This window comes from Cervus canadensis, chromosome 5, assembly GCF_019320065.1.
Source record: "Cervus canadensis isolate Bull #8, Minnesota chromosome 5, ASM1932006v1, whole genome shotgun sequence".
In the NCBI taxonomy this organism is placed as follows: Eukaryota; Metazoa; Chordata; class Mammalia; order Artiodactyla; family Cervidae; genus Cervus; species Cervus canadensis.
This window is the reverse complement of record NC_057390.1, coordinates 10617650-10637104: the sequence shown is the minus strand read 5'-3', so window position 1 is coordinate 10637104 and position 19455 is coordinate 10617650. Positions and strand designations below refer to the sequence as shown.

General features: G+C 35.8%; 1 protein-coding gene across 10 annotated transcripts in view; it reads left to right on the top strand.

Moving 5' to 3' along the window:
* ALMS1 (ALMS1 centrosome and basal body associated protein) overlaps nucleotides 1-19455 on the top strand; it is a 202481-nt gene that overhangs the window by 114341 nt on the left and 68685 nt on the right. For all 10 annotated transcript variants that reach the window (XR_006269379.1, XM_043468172.1, XM_043468173.1 and 7 more), the window contains 2 exons: nucleotides 488-2328; nucleotides 15953-16194. Coding sequence is in view for 9 of the 10 variants with exons in the window: in XM_043468172.1 (XP_043324107.1) it covers nucleotides 488-2328; nucleotides 15953-16194 (2083 nt within the window). In the remaining variant the exon portion in view is untranslated. The remainder of the gene's footprint in view (nucleotides 1-487; nucleotides 2329-15952; nucleotides 16195-19455) is intronic.

Below are 19455 nucleotides of genomic sequence, written 5' to 3'. Positions count from 1 at the left end.
CGTTTTCATGTGGCAGGAGTAATGGGAATGGGTTGTTACACACTGGAAACTAACAACATGGTAAGGCAGTTATACTCCAATTAAAAAGAGAGAGTAACGGTGATGGTAATGATTGAAGGTGGTAGTAGGAGAAAATAGAGGTCAAGAACTTGATTTTTTAAGGACAAGAGCCAGAAGTTGTACTTACTGCTTTTGCTCACCTCCCCTTGGCTTGTACCTAGTCATGTGATCATATCTGGCTGCAAAAGAAGAGTGTCTGCTTGGTAGTCATGTGACCAGCAGAATTTGGGTAAGAGACCCCTGTTACTAAAACAAAAAATGTGAGCAAAAGTCTTTGCTTTTGTAACTTAAGTGAAAACTTTTAGGAGAAGTTAACTGTGTGATCTTAGTTATCATAAGCCATTTTATTCTGTAGTTAACTATCTTTTTCTTGTGTTTTTATAATTATTCAGACTACTTCAAGTAAGAACTTGTTTATATCTTCTAGGATTTACAGAGTCCACGGGGAATAGGATGCAAGCCAGAAGCTGTTTGTAGTCACATTATTATTGAGAGCCATGAAAAAGGATGTTTCAGAACTCTACCAGCTGAACGACCCCGATTGGACAGCCACCCTTGTATTTTTAGATCTGCTGAACCCTCAGAAATAGTCAGAGGACAACGGAGCCCATCATCATGGAGAACTAGGCACATCAACCTTTCCAAGTCACTGGACCAGAACAACTCCCAATTCAAAGTTTGGAATTCCTTGCAGTTACAAAGTCATTCCCCATTTCAAAACTTTATCAGTGATGACTTGGAAATTAGCAAGGGCCTTCGAATGCCATTTCATGAAAAGTTGGACCCTTGGCTGTCAGAATTAGTAGAACCTGCTTGTATGCCACCTGAAGAAATGGATTGTCATTCTTCATCACAAATGCTGCCCCCAGAACCCATGAAAAAGTTTACTACCTCCATCACTTTCGCATCTCACCGACATTCTAAATGCTTTTCAGATTCCTCTTTTCTTAAGGTTGGTGTTACTGAAGGTAGCCAGTGTTCTGGACCATCCGTGGGGGTAGTTAATTCTCATTTCACTGAAGAGCAGACTCCTCCTAGAGATCTAAAACAGAGAACCTCTTCCCCTTCGTCACTTAAAGTCATTAGTCAGTCACCAGATAAAGCCGTGACTATTTTAGCAGAAAATAGTAGCCAAAGCCAAAAATTATCTGTTGAACATTCTTACCAAGAAGAAAAACCCTTAGAAAGATCAGATTTTAAAAGCAGTCTTCCTAAGCCCACTGCCAGTGCAAATGATAGCAATTTCAAAGAAGTTCATTTTTCTGATAATCATACTCTCATTAGCATGGGCAGACCAAATTCCACACTAGAAGTAAAAGAGAAGAATGTAACTATTACTGCAGATCTTCCTTCACACATTTTTATTGAACAAGAGGTCTTTGAACAAAGCAAAGCCCCACATGCAGATCACCATGTGAGAAAACACCATTCTCCCCCTCCTCAACATCAGGATTATGTAGCTCCAAATCTTCCTTGTCATATTTTTCTTGAAAAGCGAGAACTCTTTAAACAGAGCAAAGCCCCACATGTAGATCAGTTAAGAGAAAACCACTCTCCCCTTCCTCAGAGTCAGGATTATATAGCTTCAGACCTTCCTTCTTCCATTTTTCTTGAGCAGCGTCAACTCTTTGAACAAAGCAAAGCCCCAAATGTAGATCACCACCTGAGAAAACTCCATTCCCCCCTTCCTCAAAGTCAGGATTGTGCAGTAGAAAAGAATAATGAACATAAGCCTAAGTTACACATTTCTGATGTGATAGATGTTGAAGCCAAATTCAGTGATGTGGTCTCCCCATCAGTCCCAAGTCAATGTACAGTAGTAACATCTGCATCTACTCCACCTTCAAATAGAAAAGCACTTTCTTGTATTCGTATAACTCTTTGTCCCAAGACTCCTTCCAAGTTGGATAGTGGAAACTTAGATAAAAGATATCATTCATTGGATCCTGCCACTAAAACAAGGATGAATAGTGAGTTTAACTCTGACCTACAAACTATATCTTCAAGATCATTGGAACCAACCTCCAAATTATTGATCAGTAAACCTGTAGCACAGAATCAAGAATCTTTAGGTGTTCTAGGACCTAAATCTTCATCGGACTTTCAAGTCGTACAGTCTCCTCTTCCAGATAGTAATGTTATTACTCAGGACTTGAAAACCATACCTTTTCAGAATAGCCAGATAGTAACATCAAGGCAAACACAAGTGAACAGTTCAGATTTGGAAGAATATTCCAATCCAGAAGGGACTCCGGTATCTGCAGATCGGTGAGTCTCATTGTGATGACAAGCAAGCTGATGAAATTTATGATAAAGGGTTTAAAATACTTAAGCAAGTGTAAGTTCTTGGGGGAGAGGCAGATAATTTCTCTTAGGGGAGGTTGTTATCTGCCTAATCTAGAAACCTTTCAAGGAATGAACACCTAAGAGAAAACATCTGAATGTAATATAATGTATTTATACTTGGAAAACAACTTGACATCAAGTATTTTAAAACATTACTCAGAAGAATCTTTGATCACCAAGTGGTACAATTTAGTAATTCCTTGTTTATTACATTGGAAATATGCTGAAGACCAGGCTTTGGAAGAGGATGCAGCATGTATGTGCTCCTTCTCCCCCTCTCTCTTTGTTTCTGTTTCATGTTTCCTCTCTAAATGAATATCAAAGTGGTGATTTCTCTGTGAAAATTCCTGGCAGACATCACTTTAACCAAGTTATCAAGGTTAATATCATGAGTAGTGTATGTCAAGATAATGTGGTCCCTGATGTGATACCTTATTTCACAATGATTGTAGGAATGAAAACCCAGTTTAGGGATAAATGCATTAGATTTATACTGTTCAGACTGATTTTAAGACCATCATTAATTCACTTTTACATTAATGAGTCCTTTACTATATGGCTAAACACTTACCCTCTGTGTGTAATATTTCCACTTTATAGTTGAGAAGGTAGTAGATCATAATGGCGAGCCTTGAAAAGAAGGGAAAGAATGTTTAATCAACATCCACATGTGGTCGTCATGGCAATGAGGCACTTACATATGTTACCTGATTTAATGCTTGTTAACCCTTTAAGGTAGGTGATGGTATCCTCATTTGCCCTCTGGAAAACTGAGACACTGACTTGCTGCTTTTTCAGCAAGCAACAGTTATTTCAAATAATGCCGTCTGTTCAATGGAAGCAAGCGCTTCTTTACCACATTACCATGTCTCCCAAATCCTGAGCCATACTTAAACTATCCTATCAACTGTGCTCTTGGACAAGTCATTTAATATCTTTGGCACTCATACACAGATGATTGGTGGGAAGAAATAGATGATTGGTGGGAAACTTGAAGGTCCATTATAGCTCTGAAAATTAGTGACTGAGAATTGGATTGGGGCAGATAAAAACAAGGTCAATCTCTGATTTCCATAGTATTATAAATAGATCCTTTTTGGGTGTGAAAAGTGTTTAGAAATTAAAAGATTGACAAGTTTGCATATAATACTGAAACTCGTATTGGAGTTATTGGAGCTGAATTCTTTGAATGAGAAAGAAAATTATAGCTGATTATAAATATGAACTAATAACAGTGCTGTTTGTTCCAGAATGTACTAAATGCTAGGCACTGTAGTCGATGTTTATATCATTTTATACTTAGTATAATCATCATAGGTAGGTACTATTACCTCAATTTATAGGTTTTACAAACCTTAGATTAAATGATTTGCCCCAGATTATGTGACCATTAACTGTTAAAAATGACATTTGAACCTAGTTTGTCTGACTCCAGAATCTGTAAATAATATACACACTCATCTGTATATGTGTGTATGTATACATAAAATGTTTAAGAATATTAAACTTTATTTTGAGATTAAATTTAGACTTAGAGGAGTTCCTGTGTTATCTATTGCAGTGTAACCTATTACCCTGAAATGTAGAAGCTTAAAACAGTAAATATTACCCCAAAGTTTCTGTGGGTCAGAGATCCAGGCATGGCTTAGCTAGGTGCTTCTGGCTTCGGGTCTCTCACAGGGTTCAAACAAGGTACTGGCTGCAGCTGTGGTCCCATCCCAAGACTTGACTAAGACTGATGTCCTTTTAAACTCACTCACATGGTTATTGGCCAGAAACAGCTTCTTCCTTCCATAAGGCAGCTATGACAGTTAAGCTTTGCTCAAGTGAGCAAGTGAGAGCTCAGATGTGCCCAAGACAAAAGTCTTTACTTTGTGACCTAACCTTGGAAGTGAATCTCACCACCTCTGCACATTCTAATACTAGAAAGAAATGAATCAGTATTTCCAGCCAATCCTCAAGGATTAGGGATTACTCAAATGCATGAATACCAGGAAGCAGAGATCACCTGGGGGGGTTTTGTTTGTTTGGTTTTGGCCATGCCATGTGGCATGGGGGATTTTAGTTTCCAGACTACCCTCTGCATTGGAGGCATGGAGTCTTAACCACTGAGCCACCAGGGAAGTTCCATTGGGGGGATATTTTAGAGGTTGCCAATATACCCTTTGCTAAACCTCCCCTTATGTTAACATCTTATCCTAACATCACAACCATAAAACATTTACCAAAACTAAAAAATTCTCCACCATACAAAATTATAATTAAATGTGTAGACCAATTTGGATTTCACCTGGTTTTTCCAAAAATGAACCTTTTCTGTTTCAGATCCATCCCACCATCTCACTTTGCATTTAGTTGTTCTCTCTAGTTAATCTCTTCCAGTTCTGTCTCCTTAATCTCCTGGAGAAACCGAAGGCAGTTTCTCAGACTTCCTTACTTTTCATGACCTTTGAAGAGAATTAGTTATTTTGGTTTCAAATTGGCTTTGTCTGATGTTGTCTCAAGATTAAATTGAGGTTATCCATTTTCAGTGCATTTCATCAGGAAGCACATTAAGTGCACATACAACTACTGATGATGTTAACCTTGATTACTTGACAAAAGTGGTATCTACCAAGATTCTCCACTGTAAAGAGAGTAAATCATTTCCTTCATTCCTTCTACATTTATTAATTGGAATTCTTTTGTAAGCAAAAGCTATTATTCCTCCCATTTATTTATTCCTTTAGTTTTTCATGTACATTAATATGGACTCAAGGGCATTTATTTCATCCTTTGGATTATAATCCAGTACTACTCAAATTGATTCAGTTTTAGCAATTAAAAACATGATTGGCTACTGTACCCTGTCACAGCCCTGAAATCAATCATTTCCCCAAAGAATACTTATTTCTTTTTTGGAGTATAGGATATCCCCCCCTAGCTTTGTTGAGATAAAATTGATATGCAACCTTGTTTAAAGTTTATAGTGTGTTGATTTGATACACTTACATTGCAAAATAATTACTGTGATAGTGTTAGCTTAACACTTGCATCACATCACATAATTATCATTACTTTTTTTGTGGTGAGAAAATTTAAGATATACTCTAAAATAACTTTCAACTATATTAATACATTATTTTTAACTATCATCACAATACTGTGCATAGATTCCCAAAACTTACTCATCTTCTAACTGGAAATTTGTACTCTTGGACCAGTATCTCCCCATTTCTCCTGCCCTCCAGCTTCTGGTAAACAGCATTCTACTCTGTGTCCTCTTTTTTTAGGTTCCACATGTTAAGTGATATATGGTATTTCTCTTTCCCTGTCTGGTTTATTTCACCTGGCATAATGCTGCAAAAGTCCATCGGTGTAGGTTGCCTTTTCATTTTGTTGACTATTTTTTTGCTGTACAGAAAATTTGGGGTTTGATGTAGTTGCGTACTGACTTCTGTTTTTTGTAGCTTGTGCTGTTGGTGTTACATCCAAAAAACCACTGGCAAGACCTATGTCAAGGAATTTTTCCTTGTGTTTTTTACTAGGAGCTTATGTTTTCAGGTCTTATGTTTAAATCTTTAACCCAGTTCAAGTTAATTTGTTAGTATTAAAATAGGAGTCCAATTTCATTTTTTTGGCATGTGATTATCTAATTTTTCCAGCACCTTTTATTGAAGAGATTGTTTTTCCTCTACTGAGTATTCCTGGCTCCCTTGTAAAATACTAGTTGAATGCATATGTAGGGGTTTATTTACAGTTCTCTGTTCTGTTCCCTGATCTATGTGGCTGTTTTTGTGCCAGTACCATGCTGTTTTGATTATTGTAGCTTTGTGCTATAGATTGGAATCAGGAAGTGTGATACCTCCAGTTTTGTTCTTTCTCAGAATTGCTTGTGCAATTCAGGGTCTTTTGTGATTCCGTACAGATTTTAGAATTGTTTTTCCTCTTTCTATGAAAAATGGCATTGATTGCATTGAATGTATGTTGATGGCTTTGAGGAATATGGATGTTTAAACAATATTTTTCTGGTTCATGAACACATTTCATGTGTCTTCCCATTTGTTTGTGTCTTCCTCAATTTCCTTCATCAAAGTCTTTTAGTTTTCAGTGAACAGATCTTTTACCTCCTTGGTTAAATTTATTTCTAGGTATTTATTGATTTGGTACTATTGTGAATGGGATTTTCTTCAGTTCTTTTCAGATATTTTGTTGTTAGTGTACATCTGATTTTTCTATGTTGATTTTGCATCTTGTGACTTTACTGAATTCATTGATTATTTCTAACATTTTTTTTTATGAAGTCTCTAGGGTTTTCTGTTAGATGTTAGATCATATCATGTGCAAAGAAAGACAGCTTACTTCTTCCTCTGTGATTGGATGCCTTTTATTTCCTTTTCTTGCCTAATCATTCTGGTTAGGACTCCAGTGCTGTGCTGAGTAAACGTGGTAGCAGTGGGCACTCTTACCTTGTTCCCGATTCTAGAGGGAAAGCTTCCTCCTTTCACCATTGGGTTTGACGTTAGCTGAGAGTTTGTCATACATGACCTTTCTTATGTTGAGGGATGTTTCTTCTATACCCAATTTGTTGAGCGTTTTTATCAAGAAAGATGTATTTTGTCAAATGCTTTTTCTGCATCTACTGAAATAATCATATGATTTTTATATTTTATTCTATTAAAGTGGCACATTTATTGATTATTTTTATATGTTGAACTATCCTTATGCCTCAGGGATAAATCCCAGTTGATCTTGATGTATAATTCTAATGCACTGTTTAATTCGTTTTGCTAATATTTTGTTGAGAAGTTTGTAGTTTTCTATATCTTCACCTAGCTTTGGGTCATCAGGGTAATGCTGGCCTTGTAAAATGAGTTTGCAAGTGGTCCTCTCTCTTCAATTTTTGGACAAGTTTGAGAAGGATTGGTATTATTTCTTTTTGACACATTTGGTAGAATTCACCACTTAAACCATCTGTTGGGAAGATTTGATTGCTGATTTTATTTCCTTACTCCATTGGTCTGTTTATATTTTCTATTCATGAATCAGTCTTGGTAAATTGTATGTATCTTATGGATAATGGAAATTATCCATTTCTGCTAGGTTATCCAATTTGTTGGCATATAACTGTTCATAATAATCTTTTATGATCCTGTGAGTCAATTGTCATGTCTTCTCTTCATTTCTGATTGAGTCCTTTTTCCTTATTCTAGCTAAAGCTTTGTCATTTTTGTCTAACATCAAAAATTAGCTTCTTAATCTTGATGTTTTCTATTTTTCTAATCTCTGATCCTTTTTTTTTTCCTTTGATCTTTCTTATTTCCTTTCTTTGTGTGCTTTGGGCTAGTCTGTTCTTTTTCTAATTCCTTGAGGTGTGAGATTATTTGAGGCCTTTCTTTTTTCTTAACGAAGGCATTTATCATTATAAATGTCCTTAGAACTGCTTTTGTCTCATAGGTTTTGATATGTTTTGTTCACAGTTTCATTTGTTTCAAGATATGTTTTGCTTTCTGTTTTGATTTTTTTAAGACATAGTAGGATGACACTGCTTCTTGCCCTGCTGAGTGAATGAAGCTAAAGATTATAGGCATAAACTCACACATGTGTCTACATCTATGGTCATTTCGTCTTGATTGTAATGTGTGTATGTATTTATGTGTGTGTATTTTTTTAAAAATCACAGGTCAGTGTTGATACCTCCAACTAGTCCAGAACCATGGGGTTGATTCTAGCTTTTTTCTTTTATTTATAAACTTCTTTCTCCAATGGTGATAAACATGGCTCTCATTATCTACAGTATATTTACCCTAGTATATATAGTTTCAGAATTCTTATCCCATACCCGGGTGAGAAACAAATTCTCCAACTATGTACAGGTTTTTTATGTATAGTATTCAGTCCAGACATTGTTGCTGTTTCCCAGGTTAGTTATTTTCTTCCCTAAATGCTTTAGCATGATGGTATGATTCACTTATAATACTGTTAGATTCATTTCTTACATCCTATATTCCATCTTGCCCCAATAACTTGGTTAATTTTTTTAAAATTTACATACTATCAAATTCACTTTTTGTTTTAAAAGGTTAGTTCTATCAGTTTTGATTAATCCACATCACAGTTCCATACGAAGCATTTCTCTCAGTCCAAGTTTTGCCTTTCCAGAGTGTCATGTAAATGAAATCATAAAATATAGAATAGCCTTTTAGGTTTGGCATCCTTTACAAAGTGTATTTAAGATTTGTCCATCTTGTTTTGTGAATCAATAGTTTTTTACTTTTTAATTACTTTTTTACTTTTTACAAGCATAAAGCAGTAAAAAGTTAAAAAAAAAAAAACACCACAGTTTATCTATGTACATTGACTCCTTAAAGAATATTATTTGGGTTGTTTCCAGTTTTAGCTGATTATAGTTAGAGCTGCTAAAAAAATAAGAATGTGTGTGTGTGTGTGTGTGTGTGTGTGTGTGTATGTAGTTAGAGCTGCTGAGTCATGTGGTATGTGTGTGTATTTAACTTTACAAGAACTGGTTAGAACTAAACTATGCTGTTTTTCCAGAGTAGCTGTATCTTTGTATTCCCACTAGCAGTGTACAAATGTTTCAGTTACTCTCCATCCTCACCACCTTGTAGTACTGTCAGTATTTATTAACTATTATAATAGATGCTTTCCTTTATGTGTTTCACCCTGAGCTCCCCTTTTCGGGTCCTCAGAACAGAAAGCAGGGGCTTAACTCAGCCCTTTCTTTTGTGTGTTTTTTGTGTGCCTCCTGTGACTGTCAGTGCCAAGTGGTTCAGTACAGAGAAAAACAAATCATCACAGATTTGCCTTACCCTCTTGAGACCACACCTCCTCTAGTGGAAGAGGAGGGGGTCCTTCCGTCAGAATTTTAAACTTCCTGTTACTGCTGTATTGCTGCCACCATGTAATCACTTGATTGCTTGAGATTACTAGAAAGAAAAGAAAAGGGGGGATTTTCACACTGTTTCCAATTCCACTTCTCATGCCTGAATAGAAGGCTTCTTCTGGAGGTCTTTCTGTCTGTACTGATGTCCACTTCTAAGTGTCAGACTCTATTGAGTTCAGGTCATTGGATACCAAAGGGAACAGTGATAAACTCTTCTCTGTTTTACTGGTACTTCAGATGTACCAGTAAATCAAATTGCCAGCTCCTATTATTTCTCAAAAGTCTTCTAATAACTGCTCCATGTACTCTGTCTCAGTTTTATAGCTTCACTTAGTGGAAGAGACAGAATGGGTTATGATTGATTATCAGAAACTGGAACCGACTGTATCATTTTTTGTTCTCAGTAACAGCATATGCAAATTCCATTGCCAGCACTTGGTATTTCCAGTTATTTTTTATTTTGGCCATTCTAAATGTGGATGTGAAATGATATGTTATTGTGGTTTTAATTTGTTTTTCCCTGATGACACATGATGCTGAGTATTGTTTCTGTGCTGCTTGGCCATTTTTATATCTTTATGAAGTATCTGTTCACTCTTATCCATTGGATTGTGTCATGATTTTAAGAATTTTTAATATATTCAAGATAACAGACCCTCTGTGTATTGCAAATATTTCCTCACAGAATGTGGTTTGATTTTCATTTTCTTACTGGTGGCTTCATGAAGAAAAAGTTTTAAGTTTTATGAAATCAAGTGTTAATTTTTCTTTTTCTATTATAGTTGATATATAATACTGTATAAGTTACAAGTGTACAGTATAATGATTCACCATTTTAAAGGTTATACTTCATTTATTATAGTTATTATAAAATATTAACCATATTCCTTGTGTTGTACATTATATCCTTGTAGCTTATTTTATGAATAATAATTTGTACCACTTTATCCTCTACTCCTATATTGCCCTTCCCCTCCCCAATGGTAACTACTAGATTGTTTTCTGTATCTGTTAGTCTGTTTCTTTTTTGTTATATTCACTGCTGCTGCTAAGTCGCTTCAGTCGTGTCCGACTCGGTGCGACCCCATAGACGGCAGCCCACCAGGCTCCCCCGTCCCTGGCATTCTCCAGGCAAGAACACTGGAGTGGGTTGCCATTTCCTTCTCCAGCGCATGAAAGTGAAAAGTGAAAGTGAAGTTGCTCAGTCGTGTCCGACTCTTAGCGACCCCATGGACTGCAGCCTACCAGGCTCCTCCTTCCATGGGATTTTCCAGGCAAGAGTACTGGAGTGGGGTGCCATTGCCTTCTCCGGTTATATTCACTAGTTTGTTGTATTTTTTAGATTCCACATATAATTGATATCATATGACATTTTTTTCTCTCAGTCTCTTATTTCACTTAATATCATAGCCTCCAGTCCATCCATGTTGTTGAAAGTGGCAAAATTTCATTCTGTTTTTATGGCTGAGTATTTTATTGTATATATAAATGTATATACAATATCTTCTGTATCCATTCATCTGTTGATGGACACCCAGTTTCTCTTTTATGGTTGGTACTTTTCTGTGTCTTGTCTAAGAATGATGCCTAAGCCAGTGTTATGAAATTTTCTCCCACATTTTTTTCTAGAAATGAAAATAGTTTTAGCTTTATTTTTTATGTCTTTCATGTGTATCAAATTAATTTCTGTACATACTGTAGTTTACATAATTCAGGACCATTTTCTTTTACTGGATATTTCAGCATCATCATTGAAATAGTTATTTATTTCCTTATTGAATTAGTTGGCACCTTTGTCAAAAATCAATTGACCTTTTATATGGGGGTTTATTTTTAAGTTTCTGCTTTGTTCCTTGGAACTGTTTATCTGTCTTTGCAACAATACCATGATGTTTTTATTATTGTAGCTTTATATTGTCTTGAAATCAGATTATGTCCTCTAACCTTATTTTATTTTCAACATTATTTTTTTCTATTTTAGGTTCTGTGCATTTCTATATAAATTTTAGAATAGTCTTCTCAGTTTCTTCAAAACTCCTCCTGGGATTTTGTTCAATATTGCATCAAATCTATAGTCATTTTGAGAATGGTTGACATCTTAGTAATACTGGAGTCCCCCTCAAGCATGAACATGTTCTCCCCTTCCTCCCTCCCCGCCACTTACTTGATATCTCTGAGTAAGATGTTGTAATTTTCATTGCGTAGACTTTCACATTTTTCATTCAATTTATTCCTCAGTGTTTTAGTTTATGATAATTTTGTATATGGTATTTTAGATTTTCTATTTTCTAGTTATTTGTTGCTTGTGTATACATATGCTGTTAATCCAATTTGTCGGTGCCAACCAATTAATTTTAATTTTAATTTCTTACTAATTGGGTCAAAGCCTCTTTACTTACGCTGGGATAATTTAGGCTGAGCTTTCCAAATTTGGTGGCATATTGAGTGCAGTACTTTAACAACATTGTCTTTCCGGATTTGAAATAGCTTACCTGGAATTCCATCACCTCCACTAACTTTGTTCATAGTAATGCTTTCTAAGGCCCAGTTGACTTCAGACTGTAGGATGTCTGACTCTGGGTGCATGACCACACCATCATGGTTATCCAGGTCATTAAGACCTTTTTTTTTTTCTTTTTTTAACAGTTCTGTGTATTCTTGCCACCTCTTCTTAATATCTTATGCTTCTGTTAGGTCCATACTGTTTCTGTCCTTAATTCTGCCCATCTTTGCATGAACTGTTCCTTTGGTATCTCTAATTTTCTTGAAGGAGGTCTCTAGTCTTTCCCATTCTGTTTTTTCCCTCTTATTTCTTTGCACTGATCACTAAAGAAGGCTTTCTTATCTCTCCTTGCTATTCTTTGGAACTCTGCATTCAGATGGGTATATCTTTCCCTTTCTCCTTTGCCTTTCTCTTCTCTTCATTTCTCAGCTATTTGTAAGGCCTCCTCAGACAACCATTTTGCCTTGTTGCGTTTCTTTTCTTGGGAATGGTTTTGGTCGCCACCTACATACAATGTTACGAACCTTCATTATAGTTCCTCAGGCATTCTGTCTATCAGATCTAATCCCTTGAATCTACTTGTCACTTCTACTGTATAATCATAAGGGATTTGATTTAGATTATACATGAATGGCCTAATGGTTTTCCCTACTTCTGTTTAAGTCGGAATTTTGCAAAAGGAGCTCATGATCTGAGCCTCAGTCATCTCCTGGTCTTGGATTTGTCACTTCTGAAATGTCTTTCTCTCAAGTATTAGTTGTTTAGCTTCCTGTCCTATGTAGGTTCAGAAACTGGCAGATGTCTTGTGGAGGAGGCCTAATGTTTGTCACAAGCCCCTTTATCTAGTGGGATTTCTGTTTCATTAGTTCTATGACTGTGCAGGAAATTTCACTCTGCTTTCTTGACTCAGTCCCCCATCAGCCTGACTTTCTTTTCTGCTAGATTTCACTCCATTGTGCCAGCAAATGAGTTCAACAAAAGCTCTGGTAGTTTCTCTTTCCAGAGGAGTATGTCTTCCTACACCAAACCCCTCCCCCGCCTTAACTCTGTAAATGTCCCTTTCTAGCATATTAGTTGATGTTGTTTCTTGATTGCTTCTGTAGCTCTATGATATTTTTAAACTATAATGTTTATATAATTTATTCAATTTTGTTTACTTGTTGCAACAGGAGTGATTTTCTGTGGCCACCTAGTGCAGACATATTGTAGAGATACAGGTTTGGTCCCAGACCATTACAATAAAGAGAATATGTTAGTAAAGCAAGTCACGTGAATTTTTTCGTTTCCCAGTGCATGTAAAAGTTTTGTTTACACTATACTGTAGTCTACTAAGTGTACAATAGCATTATGTATAAATAATGTACATATGTTAATTACAAGTAGACCTTAAAAATGCTAACCATCATCTGAACCTTCAGAAAGTTGTAATCTTTATGCAATAGTAACATCAAAGATCACTGATGATGGATCATGTAGCAAGTATAATAATGAAAATGTTTGAAATATTGTGAGAATTACCAAATTATGACATAGAGCCAGAAAGTAAGCAAATGCTGTTGGGGAAAATGGCACCAGTAGACTTACTTGACACAAGATTGCCACAGTTTTTCCTGTTGTTAACCTCTTTACCATAGTATATTTTTAAAAATTAAAAAGCCAACATTTACATATTATTATTAACTATATATTACTATTACTACTAACTAAACTTCAATTTGTTTTTTAAAAAAGGCAATATCTGCAAGGTACAATAAAGTTAAGTGCAATAGAATGAGGTGTACCTATGTCATAAATGGAAGTGGAAATCCTTTTCAGACCACCTTTAATTTCTCTCTGTGATTTATCAATAGTTTTCTGTTTAGTGTTCTTATATCTTTTTAATACTTAGGTATTTGATATTTTGATGATAATGTACATTGCATATCTTTTCGTTTTTAATTGTATAACTTTTCAGATACCAAAGAATATAGGGGAATTTTTAAAAGTTTGTTCTCTTATCTAGTAACTCTTCTGAAAACGTAACATATTTTATAAGTTATCTATAGATTGTTTTGATTTTCTGTATCCCTAATTATATCAAATGTGAAAAGTGACAGTATTATTTCTTCCTTTCTTATCCTTATATCTTTGATTTCTTTCCTGCCTTACTGCTAATGCCATTTAAGACTTTTACTAACATACTGAATAGAGAAGGTAAGAGTTGGCATCCTTATTTTGTTCCTAATGCTACAGTGGACATTTTTCACATTTCACTATAATAGGATCGTGGCTCTAAATTTTTTTGTAGTTTCCCTTTGCTACAAGTTTTTAATCATACGTCATTATTGAATTTCATCAAATGTTTTATCTATGTTGATATGATCATGCACATTTTTTCCTTTTGATGTGGTGAATCATATTTGTTGATATTTGAATGTTAACTTACCTTGCACTTCTAACCAGCTTGTTAGAAATTGATTCACACACGCACAGACATTCGTTCACTCACTGTACATTTGGTTGTCTAACATTTTAGGGTTTTTGCTTCTATATACACAAGGGAGATGGGCCTACTTCATTTCTCATAATTGTCCTTTTAATTAGTGACTAGTAGACAAAGGATAGAGAGTTAAAAGCTCTTCTGGTTTTGTGATACAAAACCAGATATAAAATGTGATATTTTACATCAGTGTGATACAATAGAGCATTACTCTTTTTTTTTTTTTTTGCTGTGCTGGGTCTCTGTTTCTGTGTGGGGCCTTTCTCTCGTTTGGTGCTTGGGCTTGTCACTGCAGTGACTTCTTTTGTGGGCTCACTAGTTGTGGCTTGCGGGCTCCAGAGTACAGGCTCAATAGCTGTGGCATGGGCCCAGTCACCCCACTCTGCGGAATCCTCCCAGTTCGAGAATTGAACACATGTCCCCTGAAGTGGCAGGGGGATTCTTAACCACTGGCCCACCAGGGAAATCCAGTATTACTACATTTTTTAAAAGTAAATATTTTTTATTTTCAAATAATTTAAAATCTGTAGAAAAGATGCAAACATAACAGTTAACTCCTCTTCCAGTTTTTCCTGCTGTTAACCTCTTTACCATAGTATATTTTTAAAAATTAAAAAGCTAACATTTATATATTACTGTTAACTACAGACTCTTTTTAGATTTCACTAGTGTTCCCCATTGATGACCTTTTCCTGTTCCCAATATACTGGACCCAATCCAGTGTATCACATTGTATTTAGTTAGTCCTCATGTCTCCTTAGTCTTCTCTGGTCTATGACAGTTGCTCATTCCTTCCATGTTTTTCATGATTTTGACAGTCTTGAGGAATATTGATCTGACATTTTGTGAAGTTTTTCTCAATCTGAATTTGGCTGATGTTTTTCTCATGATTGGACTGGAGTTCTGGGATTTGGCAAAGAATACCATAGGTGAATTCTCACCGCATCATAACAAAAAATATGTAATGTCCACATGATATCAACTGGTGATGTGAACCATCATCACTTGGATAACATGGTGTTTGCCAGGTTTCTCCACTGTAAAGTTACTTTCTCTCCCATTTTTGCTCTCTTCTTTGGAACTCAGTGAGCTCAGGACTGGACTTAAGGAGAAGATTAAGCTTCACCTCCTTACAGAGGAGGTTAATGGCAAGAGGGGCTTACCTACTCATGGGGTTCTTCTATTGGCATGATTTGTCTTCTCCCTCCTATTATTTACTTGTTTATACAGTCATTTATTTATTATGTCCTAATATGTATTCTTTATAATCTTTATACATAATTGAAACCTTAAAAATCTCTAGTTTCCCCACTGATATATAAATTTTTTGAGGAAAGATTTTATTTCTTGTTTGTTTTTGTACACTCTATGTGTTTAGCATACTTTCCTAATTTATAGTGTACTTCCAGTAACTTTATTTTTGAATGGATATATTTTCACTTCAACTGAAAAGGACCTTGTCGTTATTAAATAGTACTGTGAATTGAAAATAAAAGTCAGTTTTAAAATAAATTTGATCACATTGTAATAAGTATCTAAAAAAGCAAAGGGTACTGCAGAATTAACTTAACCATTGGAGTCTGATGTGTCTCCACAAAATATTGAAGTGATGTTTGGAAAGAAGTAACAATTTGTGATAAGCCAGGGATGTGACCTGTGTGTCCTTTCTCTTTTTTTTCAGATCACCAGAGGAGATTAAGACGCTGTCTTCTCCCTTCTCTGGAAAATTATCATCTGATGCAGTCACTCAGATAACAACAGAAAGTCCAGGTAAAGCCACATTTTCATCTGAAATTTTTGTCAGTGCTGAAGATCGTGGACATGAAATTCCAGAGCTCAATACACAGAAGTCGGGCAATGTTCCTGTCAAGTTTGCTTCATCATCTTCAGTTCAGCAGATTACTGTTCCTCATGGTACAGATGGTAAGAGAATATGATTGCATTTTAGGTCATATTACCAACTTTCGTGTGTAATTAAGAAATTTCTTGATTGAGTCTTTCTAGTTAGAAAATCTGACTTTAATTTTAATCACTAGGCTGTACATGATTATATCGTTTGTTTTTCATAGCTATGAGGAGAATATAGTTTATTATGTTTTTATTTCTATTCTATTGGAGTTAACAACCTCTGTGAAATGCATGCTACTTGTGGTTGACATGTTTTCATCTCATAATAACTTGTCATAAGAGTGCAAGTAGTTCATGAAAGCTGAAAAACTGTAGAGGTTCAATTTAAGAGAGGCAGGCGACTGATTTGACTTTTTTTTTAACTATCATTTTGAATAATATATTAAACAGATTTTGCAAACACAATACCAGTCTATTTCTTGCTGTGAAGCATTGACCAGGGACCCAGGTTGGCTATGACCCTGCTGTCTTTAAAATGTGGAGCCTTGGATTCACCGTCAGAGTCGCCTGCAAGGGATGAAAACCATGGAGGTGCACGTGTGGGAGGCCCTTACGGGCTGGGCCTGGGAGTGGCCCAGATCACTTTCCACTGACTAGGGCTAGTTTAACTGTGCTTTCCAGGATGAAGAAGAAATGCGATTTGGTGAACAGCTAGCAGTCTCTACCGTACGGTCTACATTTAGGGTGTTTGTATGCTGTCTTGACAGTGATATTTTGATAGTGCTTATACTATGTAACATTCAGAACTATAGCAAGCTATTTTCTTTTTCAGACTAGTAACTGGAAAGTTAAGTTCCCATTCTTTCTCTAAATAAAACTGGAAGCTTTAAATTACTAATTTTAAAGTATCCAGTAACTTATACAAATCTATTCAAAATAAATTTTAAGTTTTCCTGCTTATGCAAAAAGTTTATGTGTCTGTAGGTAAAGATGGGATATACTTTATTTTTTTTTTTTGCTCTATTTCTTTTTGCTTTTTGGGGGGGATATACTTTAACTGTATAAAGAAAATTGCTTTGTTCTGAATTTAAATTGCACTGAATTTAATTTGAATAAATACATTTATATGTTGAGATAGTTATATTTCTCATACATTTTTATTGTAATATAAAAATAAACCCCCAAAATGTATAGTCTAATAAATCTTTAATGTGTCAGTTACCTATTGCCACCATTATACCATGTAAGAACCTCAAAAATCTCAGAGCTTTACAGCAAACATTTGCTCTTCTCACTCATGGGCTTACTAGTCAATTGAAGTTTGGCATCAGGATGCAAAAATGCTTTGGGTCTGTTCTACATGCCTTGTTCTGAAAGCCAGCCTACTCTTGGCTCTGTGTTCTCATGTTGGTGGCAGAAGCACAAGAGAGGAAATGCAACTATGAAAGTGTATTTTATACCTCTTCTGACATCATATGGATCAGTCTGTATAGAGGCCACAGTTTATATAGTTTTACCTTTACATACAGGTACTTGGAGAAAAGACTACTTTAAAAGGTAAATATTGTTTGGTTTACCAATAAAAGATTAACTGTGGATTTAAACATAAAATTTTCAAAAATATTTTAAAATATACAGAATAATAAGTTAAATTTATGATTGGGTGTCCACTGCTCTGAATTAAATTAAGGGTAATATGCTGTATGTCTACATTTAGTTCGAATTTCAAGTTTTTTGAAGAAGCAAATTTTACGGTTGAACTCTCTTTACCATTCTCCAGTCCTTTTTTTCTCTTCCAGGAATAATTATTATTTGCTGTATAGTGGCTTCTTCCCCCATAGATAGGCAGTTCACACTTTAAGACTTCTGCATCCATACATATAAACTCGTTGACAATTGAAAAACTCACGTGTCTCTCTCAGAATTCTCCATCTTCACGTGATAGCCATTTTTGCTCTCGGTCCACTCTAATTCTGCCCAAATGTTACTGTCCATTTTCTGCAAACTTTGAGCAAAATTTACATACACCGACAGAAGAAGAAAACTAATAAATCGATATTCTAACAATGATGACTCCAGCATGTCCAAATAGAAGTGAAGGCTATAGCCTGTTTTTTTCTATTATTTAAATTCTTCCATCCTCTATACATCTCTTTGTTCCCCTTGAATTCAGCCAGGTTCTCATTAGCTGGGTTTTTACTTGCTGCAGTGGTACAAGTAGTCCTAAGTAGGCGAAGACTGCACTAGCCCTACACATCTAAGTTTAAAATAGTTTTTGTTAATTTCTATGACCAAGCTTGGTAAAGTGGTCCCCTTGTTATTAGCCAGACTCCTTTTGACTGTCTTTTTTTTAAGGTAACCTTATTTCTCCTTGATAGTTAAGGTCAGTCATAGTTTAGTCAACATTGTGACTGACCCCCTATTGCCTGCACTGTTTCAGTGATGTAAAGAATGTAAAATGACTAGATGGCTCCTGTCTCTTGATAGAATTGCCTCTCCCTTATTTCTAAGATCTTCCATCTAACAAAGCACAGTCACAGAGATGGAAAGAAAAGGCTTTTAAAGGCGCCTTCCTTTTTTCCTGACTACGTGCATTCTGTCTGTGGGATAGAAGTATCAGAACCATATATGGTTCTGAGCATGTGCCATATTCTGTAAGCTAGCATTCCAGCCTCAGAAAGTGATACCCACCAGCTTGTGCCACAACAGTTTTCAGTGAATTGTTCACTCACTTTCTTTTTTCTTTTAGTTTACCATAGTTGTGGGTGATCAGACTTGGTGATGAGAACAGTGAATTCCTTTAGGCATCAGCCTTTTGTCTCCTTTCCTTCACTCTGAAGTCAGCTTCTTGGTTGGAAGCAGGGTACTAGTAATATGGATTTCATATCAAATCATCAGAATGATGGAGTGGTAATTCCAAGTAATATAAAAGTTGTTGTTGTGTCCAGAGTGAGGGAGTTCTTATTCCTGGGGCTATCAGACTCTGTCTCGAGTATCACTTCTTGGCCTTTTGGCTAAGATCAAGTGATTTTTATAAACTAGACATGTGTAATAGGAGTCCATCTAGAGGTAATGACAGGATACAAGGGGAAATCATGGTCTCTAAAGATAAACTGAAGAAGCTGGTCTGTTTGATCAAAGGTGATAGCTGTCTACAAAATTCTATTCACATATGTGATACACCACATAAAATATTCAGAAATAACCTGAACAAGAATTTTATAGGATCTTTGTGTAGGAATGGGGCTTCCCTGATAGTTCAGTTGGTAAAGAATCCACCTGCAATGCAGGAGGCCCCTATTCGATTCCTGGGTCAGGAAGATCCGCTGAAGAAGG